The sequence below is a fragment of the Vipera ursinii genome, assembly GCF_947247035.1.
Source record: "Vipera ursinii genome assembly, chromosome: 1".
In the NCBI taxonomy this organism is placed as follows: domain Eukaryota; kingdom Metazoa; phylum Chordata; class Lepidosauria; order Squamata; family Viperidae; genus Vipera; species Vipera ursinii.
In genome coordinates, this window is record NC_139512.1 from 145,304,056 (window position 1) to 145,330,050 (window position 25,995).

General features: G+C 38.0%; 2 protein-coding genes across 3 annotated transcripts in view; one reads left to right on the forward strand and one right to left on the reverse strand.

The window, feature by feature from the left end:
• Positions 1–13,019, forward strand: part of RIF1 (replication timing regulatory factor 1) — a 41,598-nt gene extending 28,579 nt beyond the window's left edge. Inside the window, exons 29-35 of one of the 2 annotated variants that reach the window (XM_083378676.1) lie at positions 59–2,761; positions 5,749–5,898; positions 6,771–6,848; positions 6,943–7,058; positions 8,278–8,431; positions 10,590–10,659; positions 11,929–13,019. In XM_083378676.1, the coding sequence (XP_083234802.1) occupies positions 59–2,761; positions 5,749–5,898; positions 6,771–6,848; positions 6,943–7,058; positions 8,278–8,431; positions 10,590–10,659; positions 11,929–12,131 (3,474 nt within the window). In that variant the 3' untranslated portion in view covers positions 12,132–13,019. The remainder of the gene's footprint in view (positions 1–58; positions 2,762–5,748; positions 5,899–6,770; positions 6,849–6,942; positions 7,059–8,277; positions 8,432–10,589; positions 10,660–11,928) is intronic. The other variant, XM_083378677.1, reaches the window with a different exon arrangement.
• A 6,198-nt stretch (positions 13,020–19,217) lies between these two features.
• Positions 19,218–25,995, reverse strand: part of NEB (nebulin) — a 196,352-nt gene continuing 189,574 nt past the window's right edge. The window contains exons 157-162 of the mRNA XM_083350431.1: positions 25,507–25,614; positions 24,171–24,360; positions 23,557–23,649; positions 23,236–23,379; positions 20,350–20,459; positions 19,218–19,899 (exon numbers count right to left, since the gene is read on the reverse strand). Coding sequence (XP_083206557.1) covers positions 19,726–19,899; positions 20,350–20,459; positions 23,236–23,379; positions 23,557–23,649; positions 24,171–24,360; positions 25,507–25,614 — 819 coding nt within the window. The 3' untranslated portion in view covers positions 19,218–19,725. The remainder of the gene's footprint in view (positions 19,900–20,349; positions 20,460–23,235; positions 23,380–23,556; positions 23,650–24,170; positions 24,361–25,506; positions 25,615–25,995) is intronic.

Sequence of the window (25,995 nt, forward strand, 5' to 3'; positions counted from 1 at the left end):
ATTAACAATGCAAGCAGGAAACTCATAATATTTAATGTTGCAAACTATTTAATTGCAGAAAAAAGAGGCAAGAAGTCATCAGCTTTTCATTCCACATGCAGTAACTGGACATTACAAATCAAATGTATCTCAGGAGAACAGTATTTCTCCTGTTACCAAGCAAGCTAATACCCTTAAGAAAGAGAAGCTGGATCAGAAAAATGAGGAGTTGGATGTCGGTATTCCACTACAATCAACATCAGATTCCACTTTGAATGAAAACCCCCCTAACGGCAGCAGCAACTCCTCAACTTCCAGTGATATAATTTCAGCCACACCACAGGTAGTGGTGAACAGAAGGCAGGCTTTTGTAACTCTGGAAAAATTTGATGACTTCGACAACGGACCTTTTGGTCCTTCGGTTTTCAGCAATATTTCTGTGACCTTAACAAGCCCCTTTATCCAGAAGGAAAGCACGGTTGTTTCCGATGTCTCTCCGAAAGGAAAGCCAGACCTGGAGAATAAAAGTGGCTTAAAACTCAGAGCAAGAAAATCCGTCACTGGCACCAAGAGGTCACGCTCAGAAATCTTAAATGCTCTAGAGATGTGTGTCAAAGCAAAAAGAAGTAAAGAAGAAAACACTGCTGAGCTAAAACTGGAGTCTGTCGACACAGTTGAGATAAAGGAGTCAAGCCTTGGACAAAATAAAACTTCAGAAGACAAAACCTCAGAACAAATGCCGTCGGATCAAGAGGAAAAAAATCAGATTTCTGACACCCATTGCGAGGATAAGCATGAATTATCTGTGGACACGCAAGCAGTAGAACATTTGCAAGATAATCAGTCTCAGAACCTTGAAGAATCAGGCCATGATGCGCCCGTGGAGAAACTAAAAGTATTTCCACGTTATCATACAAGAAGAGCAGCTTCACAAGGATTACTTAACAATTTGGAAAAGTCTGAATCTGATAGCGGTGAAACAAGAGAGGAAGGAGCGAAGAGGAAAAGGCTTGGGAAACAGAGAAAATATGATTCCCCTGGGAACCAAGTTAAGGAAGAGCCAGAGAGCCAAAAGCTTTGTTCCCAACCTGTAGTAGAAATCCAAACCAGGTCAGGAGGAAAACAGAAAATGCCTCTTGGCAGAGAGACAGAAATGCCTGCAATGTGTAGTAATACAAAGGAAATCGGTACAAAGGAAGAAAAAAGTACTCTCCCATTAAGTCCCTGTGTGGACCTTAAGGAAAATGCAGGCCCTTCACATCCTAGAGCCTCTTCAGATACAGGGAGAAGAAAGCCTGCTAACAGGAGAGAATCCACTTCGGAGCCTATTTTGGAAAACAGGCAGGAACCTAGTACTCTTGACACACGTTCTGTGGTACCTAACAACCCAAGTGGCGTTTCAGAAGATGACGCTGCTTCTACTGCTGTCAGTGCCTTTACTTCACCCAAGACATTTTTAGATCTATCTGAATGCCAGCACAAAAGAAGCAAGCGGGCAAGGAAATCCAGGAGCTGCGAATGCTGTGATGAAAAACTGTCTCCCCAAGTGGAAAAGTTGTCCCCTGAGCCGAAAAAGGCAAGCACTCCAGAACCAAAGTTAAAAGAACAAAAGAAGGTCCTTAGCAAAGGAACCGTGGCCCTGACCTTGATTCCTAATGCTGAAGAGATTCATTTGGCAGAGAGGCTGAGCACAGCGCCTTGTGCCACAAGCACCCCGCTGCCTTTTGTTGAGGACGGTGCGGATGTGAAAGAGGCCAGCACTGTTTCTGAATATGTCAGTGGCATACCAAGAGACAGTGTGCCCAATATTGAACCGGAGAAATTAGCATGGGTCCAAACTCAATGTGACCAGCCAATTGCAGGGATTCTAGATCTTCCTTCCTCTGAAACAATTTCAGAATCCAGTTCAGTGAATTCTCATTCCGAAGATGTCAGTGCTCAGGATCATTTTTCAGAACCAGGTTCAGTGGATTCTCATTCAGAAGAAGTCAGTCCTCAGGATCATTTTTCAGAACCAGGTTCAGTGGATTCTCATTCAGAAGAAGTCAGTCCTCAGGATCAGTATTCAGAACCAGGTTCAGTGGATTCTCATTCAGAAGAAGTCAGTCCTCAGGATCAGTATTCAGAACCAAGTTCAGTCGATTCTCATTCAGAAGAAGTCAGTCCTCAGGATCAGTATTCAGAACCAAGTTCAGTCGATTCTCATTCAGAAGAGCTCAGTGCTCAGGATCAGGGTTTAGAATCCACTTCAAAGGATTCTCATTTAGAAGACGTCAGTGCTCAGGATCAGGGTTTAGAATCCACTTCAAAGGATTCTCATTTAGAAGACGTCAGTGCTCAGGATCAGGATTTAGAACCAGATGTAGAAGCAGAGGATGTAATGAAAGGCAGTAGCAACCAGAATGGTCAGTTGGAAAGCAAAACAGATGCAGAGTTCAAAATTATCCAAATTATGGGAACGGAGCCTCATGAAAGGGTCGTTCAGAACACTGTAGGAGAAATGAGGGTAACATCTGCAATTGAGGTAGCAGAGCTGCAGGAAAATGAGATGAATGAAGAAGGTGCAGAAGAAAATGCAGCATACGCACCAAGCGATCTTCCAACCTTAGTCTTGGATTCTCCACCTAAATTTAAAGAGATTGACATTCTCTCTTTAGCCAAGGTCACTGGAAGTCCTGGGACACAGACTCGCTGTCTGTGGTCCCCAACAGCTTCTCCTTCGACTAGCATTCTAAAAAGAGTAATAAAAACAGAACTTGATTCATCTTCTCCTCCAAACAAGGTATTTTTAAGCAATTTGTGCCATTCTACATGTGATTATTTGCAAATTACACAAGCTTCTTGAAACCCTAAATATATTTTTAGCTTCTTAGCCATATTAAATCCATAATTTGCCACCCTCTTAAGCTATTAAAGTCTATGTGGAATGCCTGAAGCAATACTGTTGGATGAAGGGAGATCTTTTGATCAGCACTGAAATGTTCTCTTCATATCTTAGTTGGTTTACAGGTTACATTATATTAATGTAATTGTATATAGCCACTTGAATATTTATATCCTACATAAATATTTTTTATAAGGGATGCGGTGGCTCAGTGGGTTAGGACGCTGAGCTTGTCGATCAGAAGGTCGGCAGTTTGGTGGGTCGAATCCTGAGTGCCACATAACAGAGTGAACGACTGTTACTCGTCCCAGCTTCTGCCAACCTAGCAGTTCGAAAGCACGTAAAAATGCAAGTAGAAAAATAGGGACCACTACGGTGGGAAGGTAACACTGTTCCGTGCGCCTTTGGCGTCTAGTCATGCCGGCCACATAACCATGGAGATGTCCTCGGACAAATGCTGGCTCTTGGGCTTTGAAACGGAGATGAGCACTGGCCCCTAGAGTTGGAAACGACTAGCACGCATGTGCGGGGGAACCTTTACCTTTACTACATATTTTTTTATTCATCAAATTATTTTTTATGCCTGATGTTGGGCATTTAAAGTAATTCATGCAGAGGCTATATGAAGTGCTAATGGCACTCAAACAACAATGCATTGGACACAGCCCCAAATAATTTAGTTCTTTAGTGGATTTGGTTATATAAAAATATACCTTCAGTTGACACCATGGTCAGTGAATATTGGTTTACATATAGAGTTTACATACTTAAATAGTATTTTGTTTCTCTCTACTGGTACCTGCAGTTTTGTCAGGGCTTTATTTAAAGATTCTAATGAATAAAATTAATGAAGTGTAATGTTTGAGTTAAGTTTTTGAAATTCCAATATCCGTATGTTTGTCAAAGATGTGCTAAATTTATAACAGCCCTTATTTGCTACAGGTAGCCACCACGTAATGACTACAATTGGGATCAGAAACTCTATTGCTAAGCAATGCAGTCATTAAGTGAGACACCATATGTCACAATGGGTTTACTGCCTCACTTCTACAGTTGTTAAGAGAATCACCTTTGGTCATAAAGTGAGACGTCACACAACTGTGGCTTGCAGTTTTACTGCCAGTTTCTCTATTGACTTTTGCTTGTCGGAAGTCTATCAAGGGTGATCACAAGATGCTGCAGCTGTTAATGCGAATTCTGATTTTAAGCCTATTTCAGCACCATCATAACTGAATGGTGCTAAACAGGGCAGTCAGGCACTATCTGATTTCCACTTAGTGAAGCTTAAATAATAATAATAATAATAATAAACCTTTATTGTCAAAGTACAACATGTGTACATTGAGATTAGCTGAGCCTCCCCCTGTGCTCTCTCCCCCCAACACACAGTGACAACAGACCCTCCATCCCACCACACTATGTGAACCAACTACACCACACACCGGCCTCCCAAGTCAACTCTGCATAAGATTACATCCCATTCAAAAGCCTAACAGCCCACGGATAAAAGCTGTTCTTCAGCCTGTTGGTACGGCTGGCTATATTCCTATATCTCCTACCGGATGGTAGGAGAGTAAAAAGATACCGTCCAGGGTGTGAGTCATCCCTGAGAATCTTCCTCACTCTTCCAAGGCAACGAGCCCTGGCGATGTCATCCAGTGGTGTCGGAACAGCCCACAATGTCTTGTGCTGTGCTCACTACCCTCTGTAATACTTTCCTATCCGCGGCTGTCAGACCGGCATACCAAACCACAATACCATACGAGAGGACGCTCTCTATGGTAGACCGGTAAAAGAGGGTCATTAGCTGTTGTTCTACCCTGTTCTTCCGCAAGATCCTAAGAAAGTGAAGCCTCTGTTGGGCCTTTCTAGCCACCTGGGTTGTGTTAACTTTCCAGGTCAGATCTTCACAGAGGTAGACTCCCAGAAATTTAAAGGAGGGAACTCTCTCTACACAGTCCTCCCCGATGTAAAGTGGGGCAGGTTCCTCTTTTTTTCTCCGGAAGTCTAACACCATCTCTTTCGTCTTGCTGATGTTTAGGTGCAAGTTGTTGTTACTACACCATATGGATAGTTTTTGTACCTCCGCCCTATATGCTGTCTCATCCCCACCTGTAATAAGACCCACCACAGTTGTATCATCTGCGAACTTGATTATCGCAGTGGATGGGTCAGATGATACACAATCATAAGTGTATAAAGAGTACACAAATGCATATGTCCTTGTTAAAACTACTTACAAAGCATTGCAATAAGTGAAAGAATCTCAATGAGTTAACAAAAAGGTAGCATTCAGTATCTTTCTGTCCAGAGTATAATGCAAATCCATGGTCTCAAATATTTAACCTGAATTTCAGTGAAATATAAAAAAAGGAAGAAGCTCATTATTCCTCTATTAATTATGTGCTTCCTATCACTTAGGTTGCCCAGTACTGTTAGCAATACAATTCCCTATTATGTTGCCAATAAGTTCTGCTTGGTCAATGAAATACGTGTAGTATTGCAGTTTAAAACTATCAGTGTAATGTTGAGGGTTACATTAATTCCTTTGCCATTGTAAGAAGATGGCTTTCTTGGGAGAGCATCTCCACTTTCTGGGAACTTAGATAAATTTGTTTTTACCAAAGGTGCACACTAGCACGTTTAAGGTTCCTGTGATAGATTTCTATCTTTCTTTAGAGATAATAATCTAACTCTTTGTTTTTATGGAAGCATTGATGTATAAACAAAATGTCTACAGATTTCCTTTGGCAGTTTTGAAGCATAAGTATTTTAAAACCAACATGTAGGCAGTCGGATCGTCCAAGACATGACATTGTAGCTTTTGCATTTGTATGATATTTCAAATGTATTTAAATAGTAATTTGTCAAATATGTGTGAACAGAACCGGAGAGTCTCCTTTGCCAATCCAATCTACAAAGAAGAATTGGCAGATGACATTGACCGGCGAAGTCCTGTACTTAGAATTCATCCTTGCAATAATGGCTCTCAGTCTTTGCGAAATGTTAAATCTTCACCTAGTGACCAAGCCAAGGTAGTACTCAGTTTATTCTTTGTTTGTTTGTTTTTTTGTGTGTTTTTTTAGAAAATAACACCAGCGATGCAGGAACTTTGTAATGAATTCATCTGTAGAAAAGTCTTATCTTAGATTCCGAGTATCTTCTGTGTTAGCAAAAGTTTCCACCACCACCACTTATACACCAGGGTTTTTCTACTGCAGACCCAGTTTGGCCAGCTACTTTATGCAAGACTTTGGGACCTCCCAAACACTGTACAATATAACACAAGAAAACATAGTTGTGAAGCAAACATACCTATGTATGTACAGAAAGGACTTTTTTCATGTAGGGTATGTTGATCCTAAAATTAAATTATAATTGCTCCCCATTGGTGTGAAAAGACATAGCATGGGTTGATTCTCTTATCGTACACCAAGTGGAAAAGGAACATTGGAATGAAGGTTCTTTCTTGTTGATGTGACTTAGGCAAGCCATCCCTTGATTTTTGAACTAGATGTTATGGTCACTCTGTTATAGTGTTATCCTTGACTGGTTTTCGTGTGTAGCTGCTCTTTCTACAATTTGGTCATGGAAGGAACCAGGTGCCTGATAAAAGAAACCTGTGAAGCTATTGCAATCAAAACCTAGTCACATATTCCTTGTCTGTTCCAGTTGACGGGAGAAATAACCCATTCTGTGGATGCCTTAAGTCATTTCAACAGTAAGGAATTTTCATTCTGAGTGTTCTTTTTTCCTAACTGAGCTACTTTGTTGAGGTATTAATTGGCCTTTTTCTTAAACAAAGGACCCCTGTTTAATTGTTTTGCTTTCAACAATAAAAAAAATCACAGGGTTATAGATGATTCCTATGATTTTGAGCAAAGTTTTTTCCTCTTTTCCCATCTAGCTCATAACCACTCCAACCAAAGGATCTCTGTCCCCTGGAACCCGTAGCCATAAATATAAGAGCTCAAAGAAGTGTTTAGTAAGATTTGCATCCCTTTTCTGTATCTCATCTCAATTTCTCCATACTCAGTTCTTAAACTTACCCAGATTCATGATTTTCTCTATTGCATAAGATCACAGAAATGGTCACGGAGCCAACAACGGCACCTACAGAAAGTGTATATCCTGCCCTGGTGGGCTGTAAAGCATCTGTTGACATAATTCTGCCTCAGATTACTCCAAACACTTGGTAAGCAGGAGGACATTTGAATCAGGTTGTTCGGAAAAAAGTTTATGTGCCAGATATCAGCTTGAATGTTTCTATGTTTAGGCAGTGCTCCTAACAGGTAGAATAATCTGTTCGTTTGAAGTTAATCACTAGCAAGCAGCAGATGACAGGAATCAACATTTTAAGGGCACACTGCATTCCTGATAGATTCTGGGGCAATTTTTGAATTATATGTGTGAAAATGTTCATGGGAATATAGTTACACTTTTTTTTCAGTATATTGAATATCATTGTATTGAACTCACTCATTTTCCTATGAAGATGTATTGTTATGTTGAAAATACAGCTGAAGAATATATATTTTGGATAGACAGAAAATGTATACAAAAAGCGCATCCCATTTTTGTACGTATTAGCAAAAAGTTCAAATTGTGCCATAAGCAGATTCCTCCGTACAATGTGGATATTTCCTCATCTTAAATTTATTCTGATTGATACAAAATTATTTTAACCCAGGGGATTGTCTTTGAAATTTGAATAGGAGGTAAAATGCCCTTTTTTGACACATAGTTTGAGAAGAAATATTATGACCTTGTACTTTTCAATTACTTGTTTTGGGATAGTAGTTTAGAGCGTCGCCTATTTTTGCAAATGTTTCATATATATAAGGTGACGGGAAAAACATGCTACCTTAATATGTACGTAAAGTTATAATCTGCAGTGGGTTAGAGACTGTATTGAAGTCTGTATAAGAGGGTGAGAGACAGGTATCTTGGTCTATATACCAAATGAATGACCCATTGGGATCCCCATATCAAAATAACTTATCTTATGTCCGGTCAGAACTTGAAAATAACATTTAACGTAGCACAGTATTTAAACAAAATGATCCGGTTAAGATCTGCATATGTGGGACTGATTGGGGTAGATTGTAAGGGCGACTCCGAAATATAATGTTATATTTTATCTATATCTTAAATTTGTATTTTATTACTATTTCATCTTAAATTGTATCTTATTTAATTCCATTTTAAATGGTATTTTATCAAATTCCATTTTGGATTGCTTTTATCAAGTTTTGGTGACGGTTTGTTGCTGGAACTTTGCACTTTGATATGGCCCAAGGGCTAATCAATAAAGTTGTTGTTGTTGTATTGAAGTTAATACACACCTTTTAGATGGTAAGGTTATATTTTCCACTGCACATTAGATTACAACTCCTTCTTTCCCTTATCTCTAGGACAAGAGGGTTAGGACATCTGATTCGAGCAAAGAATATCAGGACAGTGGGCGACTTGAGTTCTCTCACCAGAGCTCAGATCAAAACTCTTCCTATTCGCTCTCCTAGAGTTTTAAATGTTAGAAAGGTTCTTAAAGGCTATCATGAGCAACAGGTAAGCTTATTTGTCCTTTTGAATTAAAATAAGCAAAAGTGGAAGTGTTGCCTTAATAAAAGTTGGATCTCTACAAAGAAGAGCATTGGGAGAAATAAACTCATTATTTAAATAATCTGGAACTTGTAGTTTGTGGATGGTGGGAAAGAAGTAAGGAGGACATCTTTGTTTCTGCTTTTTCTGACATTTCCCCCTCCCCAAATTGTACTGAATCGCAACTGAAAGACTTGAGTTGGGAATGAGTTCCATTCCCTTTCAGCAGTTCATTATTACGCAATTAAAAAGGACTTTCACCCACCTGATTGTGGCACAAGATCAGGCAATTTAAAGCCCGTGTTCTTTATCCCCTAATACTGTTTAATTTCTTTTTCTCCCTTTCCACACTCACCCTCAAGATTTTTATTTTTTTTATTTTTGAGCCAATTTATTTTAATCATATTCTTTTCCCTGTGGTATTTTGGATTGTCTCTCGGGCTTATTCACTTGTCAGAGTTCTAGAGGGCTCTTACAGGCATTTAGATGAAAATCCAAGTAGTATCCGTACAGACAAGGAAACCGGGATGAAGCCAAACTGGTAATTTTTCTAAGTTTCAACCCTTCAAGTGATACCTGAATTCACTCAGTGCACACCTTTTGACTTGATTCTGTTAATAGTGGTAGCATTTCGGCTTATGAGCCCAAAGATCTTTACAGCAAGGCTTTTCAACCGGTGGGACATGTACATTGGCACCTGGCAGGTGGTACATGACCCTGCCTAGCCTAGACAATCATGGCGGGGGGGGGAGGGGGAGAGAACAAACTAAAGTGGCACAGCACAGGACTTGCCCTGAGAGACTCCTCAGGAGCTGCAGGGCTGCTGGGGCAAGACAAAAGGATGCAGCAATGGCATTTCCAGCACACCCGGAAGAGGGGGGAGGGGGCAGAGGCAGGAGAGGCTATAAAAGGAGGCAGTTTTGGCGGGAGAGGGAGAGAGAGAGAGAAAAGACGCCAGAGAAAGAGTCAGAAGAGAAAAGGCTTTTGTCAGAGAAGAGTGAGAGAGACAGAGAGGAAAGGCTTTGGGGAGGGGGAGTGTGTGTGTGACAGGCAGAGAGGAAATGCTTCTGGGGAGGTGTGTGTGAGAGATGAGGGCTTTCGCAAGCAAAGGGTGAGGAGAAAGAGACAGGTGAGGGAGAGAGGAAGTAGGGCCGACCAGCCACTTGACCATCCAGGCAGTCGTGCATATTAATAAATATTGAGAAATTCGTCATACATTTGTCAGTGTAAAGGGAAAGTGATTCAGCAAAGGAACTGCCAGCAAAGAAATTAAAACTGATACTGTTTTCCCTTTTTTTTTTACACTTTGTAACATTGTATTAGATTATAGAATACAATACAAAAGCAAATAGAAGGGCAAAGTGGGAAGGAAAAAGGGAAAAAATGTGTGAGGGAGAAGGGAAAAAGAAAAGAAACGGCATTGACTTCTGACTTCCTCTGTTGCAGTAGAAGGAAGCATTAACATTGAACCTCAACATTTTACTTTTCCATAATATTATAAACTAGCCATTTCTATAACAAATGAATCTAACCAGTAAAATCCAAAATCCCCCCCCCCTTTTTTCCCCCCGACACCTTGTTAAGCACTGGTGGTACTGAAATACTGTCATGTCCTAAAAGTGGTGCATTCTGTGAAAAGGTTGAAAAGCCCTGCTTTACACCACTCTCTGGGCAGTTTATAATGTAAGCATAATTTGCATATTGCCCCCAACAATCTCTAGGTCCTCATTTTACCAACCTTGGAAGGATGAAAGGCTGAGTCGACCTTCATTCCCATCAGGATTGAACTCCAGGCTGTGGGCAGAGTTGGCCTGTAATATTGCACTTTAACCACTACACACCAGTACACTTATCATTTGATTTCAGGAACTAAGGATATTTGTGGAGGCCGTGCTTAGGAAAACGTATGGTATGCCGGAAGGCAGGTTCCAAACACAGCTTTTAAGCACTGGACTATTCTGAGCAGAACCTTCAGCTTTCTGTTTTTTGCATTTGTTCATAAAATACTTGTATGATTTTACAGTGGCAAAGAACCACACTTACAGTTTTATTTTTTTCATCTACAGACTGAACAGTATTATTCTTCCCCCCCTCCCCCCGCCCCTTTACCCTATAATATGTGCAGGTAAAATCTGGTGGAATGGAGCAAAAGGATGAGACATCGTTCTCTGCAAATGAAAATGCAGTTATAGCAGGTAAATATCGTTTAAACCTATGCTACCTGTTTTCTTGTTTAATATAAAATGTAAGAAAGCATGCTTCTATACGATTTGAATCCCAGATGAAACTGAATCCCCTTGTATCATGGCAGTATCCTTGTTATTATTTGATTAGTCTGTTTCTTCTGGATAATTGATGTATATGGTCATATGATTCTTGTATGTGCTGAAGTATGCATTTATTGTTGGTATTTCTATGCTGCTGCATTGTGAAACCATTTTGAGTGGCATACAACAAAAATAAAGGCCCAAAACAGCAGAAAAGTACACTTATTCAGTTGACCCATGATCTTTGAGTATTCCCAAGTACAATAACATTTTATCTGAAACTAATATTAATATAACATTGTGATTGGCCCACGGGACCTGATTGCTAATTGTGTGTGCATGCATACATGTGTGTGTGTGTGTAGATTCCAAGAGCACTATCTTTTAGGAGGTAAATCATAAAAAGGCTAATTTCTCCGAAATACTAGTATTTCAAACTACGTTTTCATCTCTTTAACCTGCTGGCTAAATCTCTCCAGTAACTGGATGGACTGTTTATAGTTATACAGTTACCTACACGAGCAAGAGCTACAGACTTTCTCTGTCTGAATGGGCTTTAATTTGGTCTCACCTAGATTGTCTTTAAGGGACGCGGTGGCTCAGTGGGTTAGGACGCTGAGCCTGTCGATCAGAAGGTCGGCAGTTTGGCGGGTCAAATCCCGAGTGCCGTGTAACAGGAGTGAGCGCCTGTTACTTGTCCCAGCTTCTGCCAAGCTAGCAGTTCGAAAGCATGTAAAATTTATTTATTTATTTATTTATTTATTTATTTATTTAATTTATATACCGCCCTTCTCTCAAGAGACTCAGGGCGGTTAACAGGGCAATACGTAAAAGACAGATACAAAAGTTAAAATTATTAAAACATGATTAAACAATGCCCATAGTACAAATTTAAAATTAAAGTCATAATAACAAACCCACCCCATCCCATCAGGCCAGGCCCGCTGTAATGCAAGTAGAAAAATAGGGACCACTACGGTGGGAAGGTAACAGCGTTCTGTGTGCCTTTGGCATCCAGTCATGCCAGCCACATGACCACGGAGACGTCCTCGGACAAGCGCTGGCTCTCCGGCTTTGAAACGGAGATGAGCACCAGCCAATAGAGTTGGAAATGACTAGCACGCATGTGCAGGGGAACCTTTACCTTTACCTTTTAGAATGTCTTTGCAAACTGGTTTTCTTTTCATCTTATCTTAGACCTATGTGAAACAGAGGTCTCCACCACGGGTGAGCCATCAGGAATAGACCCTTGGACCCTTGTTAATCTACTTGTTGACAAAACCTCTTCTGAAACACTTCGGAACTATTCAGGGAACGAAATCATTGAAATGCAACGGAAGCTTTGTAGCGTATTTGACTGCATGATTAATAGTCTGCATTCCCGTTACGAGTTGTTATAGTCTTATGAAACCACTGTTTAAACCATTATTTAAGTTGTTTGAAGAATAGTTTTGATTGCAGGGCAGTTTTGTTTTTAAAATCCACAGTTTAAATTTGAGATTAATAATTAGTTTCACAAGTTTTAAATTTGAAATTAATAGTTAGTTTCATTACATATTTTAAGTAAAAGGGATTCCCGTAACTTGAAGCAAACACAGCATTGGCGTATAAATATTAAAGTTCTACATTCTGTGGACTTGCATTTTAAGCTTTTCTTTTTTTTTAATTGCTGCTATGCACAATTTCCAAAATGTGTTAAGATGTGCAGTTATGACTGTGAAACATGCACAAATAAGAAGCAGTATATTTTATAAATGTTAAGTATTTTAAATGAAAGGGCTTTGGGGCATCATCAGTATTTGAAGCCCTGGTTTTGTTGTTCTGACTAATGTTACCAAAATCTTCAAAATCAATCTTCCAACTGATAGTAGTTTGGAAGGTACTAGTTTTATAGCATACTAAAAATATCTCAAAATGTTTTCATAGGACAGTCTATTTTTTCATAAATATAGTATACAGAAGAAAAAAGTGTGTCAGTGCATAATTCCAATAAGTAATTCTCAGGATCTGACCACATGCTCTTTGAATTTTTATTTACCACAAAGGATTTATTTGCCCCATTCATGAGTCCTATATAAACTGGACATTAGGATAATTTTGTATATTATGTATAGCTTTACTAAATGCGAATGCTCTAAATTATATCTGTATGAAAGGCAGCATCCAACATGCTTGAATGGGAGAAATTTTGTACAGAGCATATTTGTGTTTTTTAATGTTGACACCACAATGGAATAAATTTATGTTTTAGGAAATATATATATATAAATAAAATATATAATTGATTGAATAAAATGGCTGTCATTATTTTGGGGAAGAACTGTGTTCTGTTAAGATTAAAATTAGTTTTATGAAAGGGAAAGTATTTTTAAAACAGCATTTAAACTGTGTATTAATAACTGACATGTCAAAAGTGCTGATTTGTCCATTGCAGGGATAAAGGGACAAGGGTGAATCAATAGGTTTGGACCTTTGTAAAGGGACTTCACAACCAAATTAATCTACCCACTGCACCTTCTGTGATTATACGGTGATTTAATTCCAATTTTAGTTTTTCAGCGTAAATCGGTAATGAATAATAGGGTAAGAGAGAACCTAAAGAGAATAAAAGACTATCGTTAAGGTAGGATTATGCTTTCAGTATTTAGGCAGGCACAGGCCATATAAGGATTTATAAGCCAGTTCTGCAAACTTTATTAAACAGTCCTTCATCTATTCCCCAAGCTGTTGGAAATGACTCAGAACAATCATCTAGTCCTCTTGAATTTTGATGAGGATCCTGGAGTTTTTAGCCTTTACTTGTTATTGCTTCCCACATGTTTGCCATTGCAGGATAGGTTGGATAGAATGTCAAAGATTGTGTCAATTCAGCACTCCTGTTTATTTAAGTTTAAATTTTTTCTGTTATCTTTTAATCTTACCCTTCTGGTTTGATGTCGCATGAAACGGGCCAGGAAGATGGGGCTCCATCTTCCACATTTGATTTTTCCCTCCTGGGGACCCTAAAAAGGATCAAAAGTCATTTCAGGGAGGAGATGATCAAGGATGGTGGCACCCCTCATTTGATCCAAGGAAGCCCTCCAAACCAGCGCAGGAAATACTGGCTACATTCGTGTGGCCAGTAAGAAGCTGCAGACAACCAAAGACAAACACTAACTAGCATTTTTGAGCAACATAGATGGAACTGGGTGAGTATCCTCTTTTTATGACCTTAACACTATTTTCTTGGAAAAAAGAATGCCCAAAGGAAATAATCCCCCTCGATGAGAGAGGGAAGGGATGTTTTTGACCTGATCCCTCGGGAAAAGAAAAGCGGCAAATTAATTGCTTTGGGGAAAAACAGAGAAAACTACAAGACCAATTTGGAATTAATACAGATATACAGCTTTGAAATTTGGGGACTAAAAGTACCTTTGAGACTTTTTCTTAAAAAAAATGTTTGAAAGTTTGTAAAACAGGCCTGGACTTGGAAAGCTGAAAGAAGGTGCCAATGACATCTCGTGGCAAATCATGGCACTACAATTTGTTATGCTTAAAGGAAACTTGGCTTGAAGCCCAGACGTAGATAAGACTCTGTTGTTCCTGGAAACTTTCACTTTCGCAGACTGTGGCTGGGAAAAGGGAAAAAAACAAACTGGCTGGTTATCTGTGTTGGAGAAGCTATTGGACTACAAAGACTACATATAAAAACAAAATTAGTCTTCCATACTGAGCTTTAAATGACAAAAAATCATCTTTAACACCTGTCTCCAAAGCTCCCAGCATGATATATCAACAAGAAAATGTTAATGAATCTCAGAAAGAAATTCCATGTTGAAATCAAACCAAGAGACAATTGTTTTATTTCATCATGAGACTAAAAATAATGCAAATGAGATAAAAGAACAATTTTCTAACCTAAAAACTTACAAATGCAGACAATAACTACAGAGAAGGAACCAATAACCCAGAAAATAGAAGGAAAATCAGAAGAAATGGATCTAAAGATGAAGGATTTAAAGGAAGGAATTAATAGACAGACACAGACAAATGAAAAATCAGAGAATGCAGCAATAACATTGGAAATGGAAAAGATATTTTACTTACCAAGATCTCAGAACACATTTGAGGATAAGGAAGAAAAGCTGATTGAATGGATGATAAAGCTATTAGGAGAAATGCTGAATATTGACAAACAAGAAATGAAAAGAAAAACTGAAGGAGAAGGATGGAGGCTGTTTAATGAATATAAATTGGTTGAACATTCTTCCAAAAATACTTTGTTTTATAAATATTTTATTAATTTTCTATTTTTACAATCAGATGCCTAATAGACAACGTGATGAACTAAATCCAATGTTACACCCTCCAGTACAACCTCTCTTCTTCTGGTGATAGATATTTTTCCACATTAGGCAAATACATTTCTTATTGTTATAAGTAAATATACAATTGCATATCAACATTTGTTACATTTTTCCAATAGTGTTAATAATATCAGTTCAGAATATCTTTACTGACCAAAGCATATCTTAATTGCATTGGCACTCAATATCCATTTATTCAGCGTATATCTTATTTTTGCTTTTTTCAATTTTAATTCCCATCCATATTCAAAATATTCCAATTATTTATAATTTCAGAACAAGTTATATTTGGGTAACCAATAGCCTCCCTTATTCAAAGTTCTTAACATATTCTAATTTCCCTTTTCATAACAAGATATGATATTCTGATTACAAATCCTATCTATCTAGTTATAATAATACTTCTATTTTTAGCAATCTATTCTTAACCAAATTCAAACACCATTCTAATTGATAATATAACATACCCTCTAATAGGTCAAAGCTTCTATTTCCTTCAGTCTTACTCTACTTTCTTCCTTTGCCAACTAACTTTCCAAGTCAGGGCATTTGGATCATCAAATGGTTCTTTCTCTATTTTTGTGTCTTATTAGTTGAGACGAGAAACAATTTAGTTAAAGCATTTTTGGAAGAACTAGCCTGTTGATATTCATTAAACAGCTTCCTTCCTTCTCCAATTCCCCACAATTCTGTTAAGGGCTTTATCTTCCATTCCATCAGCTCTCCTTCCTTATCCTCCAGTATGTTCTGTAACCTTAGTTCGTAAAATGTCTTTTCCATTTCTAATGTTATTGTTGTGTCTTCTAAGTCTTCATTTATCTGAGTCTGGTCACTAGTTTCTTCCTTTAGATCCTCAAAATTTGTGTCAGCATTCTCTGGTTTTCCTTCTATTTTCTGGGTTGCTGGTTCCTTCTCTGTAGTTATTTTCTGAGTTTGTAGATTTAAATTAGAAGATTGTTCTTTTATCTCCTTTGTGTTATTTTGTATCTCATCGTGAGCTAAAGCGATTGTTTCTTGTATTAATTTCAACATGGAGAGAATTTCTTTGTGTGGTTCATCAATATTTTTTATTGTAATATGGCAAACAAACTTCTAGAGACAGATGTTAAGGATGGTTTTTTACTATTTAGAGCTAAGTATGAAGCATCCATTGTATTTTTGTAAGTAGCCTTTATCCAAATTTATCCAACCAACTAGCCATTCTTAAACCTCCCCTAAGCAGATATAAGTAAAGTTCAGATTTTTCTGTCCAATGAGAAAGATATACTTTCTGTCCAGGGCGTAAAAAGAACCATTAAAGGTTGTAACAGTCAAGATTTATAATCCAAAGTGTTTCATCATATCAGGTGGTAGTGTATGCTTCTTCTACAGGAAAATAGTTCTACAATACAGCTCTGAAAGTTAGTATTTGGGTTCATAGTTCAGGCAGGACAATTTTAGAGTAATATTATCATCTCTGCTACATAGATAAGCAGCCCCCAAGTCTGTTCCTTTTTCTCAGCTATAGTTCTCAAAAATAAACATCAAGGCCAGCCAAAATCTTATCTAGCTCTGGGTTTTGAGGTAGGTTTCTTTTTGGCATAAATAAATTGTAGTACCGTAATTCACCACTAGATGTCATCAAATCCAAATTAGTCTTGTAGGTTTCCTCTTTTTTCCCCAGATAATTAATTTGCCGCTTCCCTTAGAGAATGGGGTGGAAATTCCCTTTCCTTCCTCCTTGGGGGGCGGGAGTGCTTTGGGCATAATTTCAGGAAGAAGTCTTAAAGTCATAAAGAGAGGCTTAGATCTCACCCAGTTTCATCCACATTGCTGTAAGATTGCTTGGTAGTGCTTGGTGTCTTCCGTTGACAGCAGCTTCTGACTGGCTACATGAATGTAGCCAGTATTTCCCCCACTGGTTTGGAGGGCTTCTGCCCCCCCCCATGATCAATGAGGGTCCCCTCCTTGCTTGCCTCCTCTGTGGGGCAACTTTTGACCCTTTTCAGGGTTCCCCAGCAGGGCAAAAACAAACACAAAAGATGGAGCCCCGTCTTCCTGCATCTGCCTTGCCCAAAGCCAAAACCAGAAGCCCTTCCAAAAATACTTTAATCAAATTCTCTTCCCCATTCCAAATAGGAAATTTTTCCAAAGAGGAAAAATTATTTGATTCAAATGTACTAACTTGGAGAGTTATTTGGCAAAGGAAAAAAGCTGTTATGAGATGGGAAATATGAAAACTCTAAAAGGGTTTGAATAAACGAAGCTTTTGGTTACCCAAACATAACCTATTATGAGAAAATTATAAGCAATAGAGATATTTTGAACATTGATGGGAAATTAAAATATTAAAAAAGCGGGAAAAACAGGATATTGATTGAACAAATGGATTGTAAGTGCAAATGCAATTGAGATATGGTTTGGCTAGAAAAAATATTATAAACTGACACTATCAATATTATGTATGGTGCCATAAAAATGTGATGAAGATGTCTATATTTAATTGTATATGTATTAACAACAATAAGAACTGTATTTGCCCAGTATGAGAAAATATATACCACCAGCAGAAAAGACAAGGAAGCACTGGATGGTTTAGCATTGGAACTAGACTGAGAAAATTAAGACGTACCACTGAATTATTAGTGGACCCAGACAACACGTTGTTTACTAAGTACTTTCTACTTTCTTAGAAAACTAATAAAATATGTATTAAAAAAAGAAGAAGAGATGGTCCATCAGAGAGTTTTTGGGAGACTGTTGGATCACTTTGGAGGAATGAGGCCAAGGGAGAAAGCTAAAATTATTGTTGTTCTCAGCATGCTGGAGGAAAGCAGGAAAATCTTACTATAGTGAGTTGGACTTTGATTCCAAAGAATCAACACAAGAATTTCCACCAAAGTAGATTAAGAGAGAAAACCCTGATTGTTTAAATTGTCAATGTGAAAAGTATGAAAATTCTGCCAGATTCCCACATATACTCACTTTCTATGTTTGTTGAGACCTTTTGAAATCTTGATATATGTGGGTTCAGCAATCTCTTGTTCAATTATGCAATTAAATATTGTTTTCCCAAAACAATCTTGGAAATCTACATCAGAGTTCAACTTCCCAGGATTCCCTATTGTAGGTTTCAAACTGACCATTGATTAACCAAGAGATTGTCGAACTCAACATATGTTAAAAGGTTAAAAATATGGACTTTTAACACACCGAAGGTCTAATAGTCTCCTGTGTTACCTGCATCTGTGCAATCAACCTGTCTTCATCACCCTGCCCCCAACCCACTTTGAATCCAGCATCAGTTTAGTTTTGCATCTGATGAAGTGAGATGCAGCTCCTGAAGCTTTTAGTTTTTAATAAAATTGTGTAAATGGGGAAACATACTACCAGTCTCCTGATATGAAACTGTTAGAAGAGTTGTACCCACTGGTTTAAAGTGCAGTGTCATTATTGTACTGGCGATACCCAATTACAATTTGTCTTGCCCTGGTATCTGGAGGCTGTTGGAGTCTGAGTGGAGTGAAACAGGTTTAATCCAAGCAAGATAGAGATGCGCTTTGCCTACTGAGTATCCCTCTCCAGCATTATCTTCTCAGGGGGAAGCACTGCTAATGTGCTAATCCATCACGTTTGGGTCTCCCTAGTCTCACAGCCACTGCTAAATGGGCAGGTGGAAGGCATGGCCAGTAAGGCCTTTACCCAGCTTCAGGTGATGTGCTAGCTGTGGCTGTACCTGCAGTGGAAGATCTCACAAGAGCAAAGTATCACATGGCACATGGATCTGCCTTTAAGATCCTCTTGAAAGCTACAATAGGTGCCAACTGCACTGGCCTCCAGACATTAGCTGTCAGAAGTAGATTATACTGGTATGGCAGGCCCTGCACTGGTTACTCACAGCTTTTGGCTGCAATTTAAAGCCACTTTGGAGAGCTTCTGGAGATTGATGGGTGGACACTCTCAACTTCATGGACTGCATGTTAGCATCAAATAGTGATAGAATTAATTTTCATTCTGAACTTTTTTTAGTATTAATATTGCCATGGATGTTTTATCACTACTGTGGAGAATTTTATTGTGCTCTTGAAGTGATACCAGCAAGGACTCTGAGAAGCAAATAAGTACATAACACGAAGAAATAAAGCATGTAACACATTTGCGGAACCCTGACATTTATTAGTCACCCACTTGAGTGGGAATTACAGCACTGTGACCCAAAAACACGCAGATTAAAATGCATGCATCAGCATTCTCTAAGTAGAGCAGAAGAGAGGCTTTCCACTTTGACTAGTTTAAGGTGTTGTATACTAGAAACAGACATGGATACATTCAGCTGTGTTTAGACTATCATGTGAGATCACTGCATCTCTTGAGAAGATAAACTGCGTAAACCAATACAATTCATTGTTTCATGAAAATGAACTGAATCGTGCAAATTCAGCCGGAGTGATGGCATACTAAATTTCAGGTATCCAAAACTCTCGTTTAAATACCTACTCAAACTAGGATGGATAATCTTTCCTGAAAGTTTTAGATGCCAGACAAATCTTCGCATGTATCAAGAGAAAGGAAATAATAAGGTTCTTGGGTGACTGTTATGAGTGGTACTGAACTGATGTGGCATAAAGAGCCTTCCTATTATTGTCCATGTCAATATGGTCTCCTCCGTTTAAACTGCTTCTACGTAGTTGGCTGGAAGCATGCCTGTTTTGCCTGTTCTTTGCACAGTTCCATACATCCATCCTTCATCTACGGCTTGGACGTTGACAATTGCATCACCATCTTTGAAAGAGACTTCATCAGCATCTGCTGCTGTGTAGTCATACATAGCACGGTAAGTCTTCTATTGTGTCATATTGGAGAGAAAAATAACCAAATGTTACTAGCATAAAGGTAGAGTACAGGGAACAATCAATTCAACACTTCTGCAACTGTGCAACTTTCAATAGAAAAAACCTCCCTCCCAAACACAACCAAAGATGACTATTGGTTCAGACACACGAGGGTTCTTTTTTCTCCCAAGAAATGGCGACTCTTCCACCCAGGGCAGGCAGAAGAGGTAACGATAAAATGTGACATAATCTAAGTTTCTTCCCCATTTACAATTTGCCATCATGACTTTTTTATATAAGCATGTAAGGAGCAAAGCTTGATGTCATGAACCAGGTTCCACCATTTTCATGAGGTCATGGCTTGTTGTGGACTCACCTGTACACAGGCCCCATTCAGAAATACCCTCTGCCAGCAGAAAACTTCATTTTTATAGATACTTTTGATGGATAGTTTTGCTTACCCCTGCAGTAGATGGATGAGAGGGAATGGAAGATACTGTAGTCTGTTGAGTCGCAACAGAAGATGATCTTTGTTGTGGCAGCTCTACAGTTTTGGCATGTTTGTAATCCACTAAGGAAGGAAACAAAGTTGAAATATATCAGAAGAAGCAATACAAAAACAAAAAAACCCTGGTATGTTTTCAAAATACAGTTAAATGGTGCTTGAACACTGGGTATGTTTTCAAATTTTGTTAGTGGTTGGGACTGTACATTACCTCTAGCACTGATGTATGCATTGTTAGAACATCTCTCTGTAAAAAAATGGTAAAACAATATCTGCCCACAGAGATGGTACTAACATGTTTTTTTTTTCTTTTTGGCATACAAGGGTTTTGTTGCATTTATTGATTGAAAAGAATCACTCTGAATAGGGCTGAAGAGACTGGATTCGCCCTACCACATGGAATACTATATGAGTAAACACCTGTTTGAATATGGCTAAATAAATAAATAACTTTGCACACAAAAGCACTTTATAATAAGTTGGATAAGAGATATAAGTAATATAGTATTTTTTCATAAGGTACAAAATGTAAAAATATTAGGATGTTGTAAGTGAAGGGAAAGTTTGAATTTTAAATACAAATTAAGTTTGAAAAGATTTAGGATTAAGGAAAGATTGAAATATTGAGGGGAAATTAGGTTTAATAAGAATTCTGGAAAAAAAAAAGGCTGTATAGTGATTTAACGAATTTCTACAAATAGAAGTGAAATATAATCTGACTAGAAAGATGTTATGGATAGATGTTATGATAGATAAGTAGTATAGTATCTCTAGAATATAAGTAATATGAAAATACTGGGATGATATATTTAAATGTAAAATTTGGATATTTAGATGTTAAATACTGGGAAAATATGATTGATAAGAATTGTTTGAATATTATGGAGAAATTGAGCTTAAACCAGATTTATGAAAATAAGATGCATGGTGAATCAATAAGGTGACTATTACAAAAATAACAAGCTGATAAAAATGCTATATATGGACACTACTATTGTTGGTATAAATATAGAAGAAAATGTTTTATTTAAACATTTAAATATGCAAAATGTCAAATATTAGAAATTATATTTGTTTAATATTATAGATAGAGAATACTATTGGGTGAAGAGAAGATCAAGGAAATATATTTTCAAATGATATAGTTATAGAAATATAAAAATTAATTACTATTGATTATTTATTATTATTAATTGTATATTTTTTGTAAAAAAATTATGAATCAAGACAACACGCTGTACATGAGGCACTAACGTGGTTATTGTAAAAAAACAATAAAACTTTTACAAAAAAAGAAAAGAATCACTCTGATATTGTACATTAAATAAATTTTGACAGTTATATGTTGCATTCTCAAGAAGGTATAATCATGCTATAACCAACCCTTACGTAGGTATCAAAAATAATGTGTGTCTCTTATAGTAGCTAATGTAGATACAATGGCAGCCAACATGTTGCATTATTCCTAGTCTTCCCACTATGCTTTATCAGCGCTGAATTGCTTTGAGCAATGACTTACAAGTTATGTATGACAATACTTTGGCCACCTAATGAGAAGGAAGGACTCACTGGAGAAGAGCCTGATGCTGGGAAAGGTTGAGGGAAAGAGAAGAAGGGGACGACAGAGAATGAGGTGGCTGGATGGAGTCACTGAAGCAGTAGGCGTGAGCCTAAATGGACTCCAGAAGATGGTAGAGGACAGGAAAGCCTGGAGGAACGTTGTCCATGGGGTCGCGATGGGTCGGACACGACTTCGCAACTAACAACAACAATGACATTCCCCTTATGGTAATTTGTCAACAGTGGCAAAATCATACTTTTCCTTCCAGTTCCATCTTTTCTATCATTTATTTAACAAATAAAATAAATCTGAGATTTGCTATTAACTGCTATTCTGGCCTTTTTATCCAACGCAAGGAAGTTGATTATGTTCTAAATGAAGGCTCATGAGGTGAGTAAGCAAATCAAAGTCGAAAGAAAAAAAGAAATTATGATTTATTTTATTGATGCTTAGACAGGCTAGGTTACAAAAAGAAGAGAGTCCTGAGATAACTTTAACAGAGAAGTTAAAATATAACTATTGTAAAAAAGATTGGAAGCTACTTCTTTATATCTTTCTTTATAACTCTTTTCTTCTTTCTATATCTCTTTTTTTCTTTCCTCACTTTTAGCTTTTTCTTATCTCCCTTTTTTTGTTCTACTTTAGCTTGTATTAGTTTTTATTTATAATTTTTTTCATAAATACTTATACAATTTGTGCCTCCAATTCCCCCTATAAGATGGCTTTGGGCAGCTTACAAGCTATAAAACAAGGAGAAAAAGAATTAAAATATTAAAACATTAACACTTCACTGGTTACGATTTTAAAACTATACTGAAATCAGAATGAAAAGGCGTCTAGGGTGGGATTTTTTTTTCACCCCGTTGGCCACCTGCAGTGGTTAGTGGCTCCTTCATATACATTTGATAGTCAAGGAATGCCGGCTGGTGGCCCCCAGGGGGAGGGCCTTCTCTGTGGGCGCTCCGGCATTATGGAACCAACTGCCGGTGGAGCTCCGGACGGCATCAGACCTCCGAACTTTCCGTCGTGGCCTGAAGACCCATCTATTTGAAATAGCTGGTCTGGCCTGACGGGGATTATGGGTTTTAATTTGTCGTTTTAGATTTGTATTATTGTTTTTAATTGGGCATGGGTTTAATCTTTTTTAATTTTTGTATTGTCTTTTTTATATATGCCCTGTGAACCGCCCTGAGTCCCTACCAAGGAGAAGGGCGGTATACAAATTAAATAAAACTTGAAACTTGAAACTTGATGAGAGGTTGGTTTGTTTTTGTTTTTTACCTGTTGTAGTTGTTTGGAAAAAGCCTCCATTGCTGTAATATGACAAATGCTGATCAGCAGCCTCTGAATGCTCAGATTTTTCATCCCCACCACTAAGAGCACTGGCAGAACGTGAATGCTCTCGGCTACGTCGCTGGGCTTGAACTGGGAGCCAGAGGTGAAGAAATAACAGTCAGGGGAAACACTCTGGTTTCAAAGCAGCATACTTAGCAGGAAAGTAAGATTATTTTAAATTCCTAATCGTATAAAGCTACATTTTGAGAGAAAACCATAAAGTGCTATCAGTACAACGCTCACAGTTTCACAGACAGCAAAACCTACCTGCCAGCAAGTGCAAGCTTCTCGACTGAATGTTATCTTCTGCTGGGTCATAGTCAAAGACTGATCCAGGATTGGTTCGCCACACACGAAGGCCTGCAGAAACATATGATTAGAGTTGGATGTGGTTTTGCGTGATTGCAGTTTTATTTTGCAACCAAACAGTCAAAATGCAAGTAAATTAATGCTTGCAGTTTTTATAAGCCACATTTAGAAACCACTTTGCTAGTTATGCTTGAAGTGCAGCTTGATTGAGAAACAACAAAGCAATGAGGTCTTGCTATTCTTTGTAAACATAACAGACAAACAATTATGGTTAGATGGTCTAAGATACTTTCCAAACAATTGAATCTGGAATATACCAACAACTCAGTAGGCAAGTTCAATATAAACACACTGATGTGCAGAATAATATCTGCATGCTATGAACAATGAATTTGACAAGCAGATTTGATTTAGACATAGTATAAAGTTTAGTACAAGTACGCTCAAGATAAATCAACTTTTTTTTTAAAAAAAGTATTCAGTAAAACTAATTTTCTGCCACATATCTTGACTCAATGTATTATAGTTTTGTCTGTTTGGTTTTCAGGAGACCCACACAATATAAAATATACCTGTTAAGTTATTCATTTCTTGATCCTGATCTATTCGTTTTTGCTCCATTTCTACGACTCGTCTCTGAATGCCCCTATAGTTAATGTCACTGAAGTCCTGCATATTCTTCTTTACACGTTCTGTTATGGGATCCGTGACTACAGGTGTGAAGCTACCTTTGGTCTTTTCAAAGTCTTCATGGTATTTCACCTAGAATTTTAAAAAAAACACGTCCATTCCAGATAGTCATATTTGAGATAGTTTTCTTCAACCTGATAAAGGATAATAATAATAATAATAATAATAATAATAATAATAATAATAATAATAATAATACAGTTGGAAAGGACCTTGTAGGCCTTCTAGTCCAACCCCCTGTTCAGGCAAGAAAACCTATACTATTTCACACAAAAGGCTGTCCTGTTTCTTCTTAAAAACTTCCAGTGTTGGAGCATTCAGAACTTCTAGAGGCAGGTTGTTTCACTGATTAATTGTTCTAACTGTCAGGAAGTTTCTCCTAAGTTCTAGGTTGCTTCTCTCCTTCGTTAGTTTCCATCCGTTGCTTTTCCCCTCAGGTGCTTTGGAAAATAGCTTGACTCCCTCTTCTTTGTGGCAACCCCTGAGATATTGGAACACTGCTATCATGTCACCTCTAGTCCTTCTCTTCATTAAATTAGACATACCCAAGTATAATATGTCTAGTAGTGGATTAAGGTAAAGGTAAAGGTTCCCCAGCACATGCGTGCTAGTCGTTTCCAACTCTAGGGGCCGGTGCTCATCTCCGTTTCAAAGCTGAAGAGCCAGCGCTTCTCCGAGGACGTCTCCGTGGTCATGTGGCCGGCATGACTAGACACCAAAGGCGCACGGAACGCTGTTACCTTCCCACCGTAGTGGTCCCTATTTTTCTACTTGCATTTTTTACGTGCTTTCAAACTGCTAGGTTGGCAGAAGCTGGGACGAGTAACAGGCGCTCACTCTGTTACGCGGCACTCAGGATTCGACCCACCAAACTGCCAACCTTCTGATCGACAGGCTCAGCGTCCTAAACCACTGAGCCACTGCGTCCCTTTAGTGAATTACAACACCCATATTTTTCATCCTCTGATAGCTAGGAATTATTTCCCCAATAATTAATCTTGATGATTAAATAAGGCATCTATAGTATTTTTGCTTGAAAGGCATCAGGTTGGGAAAAGTTAAGTGCTTAATATCTTACCCATTGAAATTATAAAAATTTATACTGAAAGCTGAGTTTTTGCTTCGGATGTTACATTTGGAACTGCTGCATCTTAAAATATGTTACTGTTGATAATTCACTTGGGCCATTTCTTGGCTTTCATACAAAGCTGTACTCACTGTGGAAATGTGCCGTTGTGTCTCCCGAACACGCCTCATTTCAGGGGTATCCAGGACAAAGGGTGCTTTACCTTGTACTTGCTTCCGGAAACTATCTGAATAGTGGATCTGATAAAATCAGAAAGTTTGAATTAATGACCCCAGACGTTAGTGAGCAGATTTTTAAGTGATGTTTCATTTAGAAGTTGTAAGGAATCAAGAAATGCCAAACATGCAAGCAAGCTTAGAGGCATATCATAAACATTTATTCTTTATTAATTCTTGATCTTAAAAAGTTATTTGGCATGTAATATTATTGTTTTATTAAAGATCTATGTATAATCTCTTAACCTAGTGAACCTGAAGGGCTCTAAGCAGATAGCTTTTAAAACAACAGCCACAGAACACAGACAACTGTTTTGTATTGACTCAGACTCTTCATCGTTTCTTTCTGCATGGCTAAGAGAAGGTTATAAGGTTCTAAGACCTTCTGCTTACAAACATGGTCTA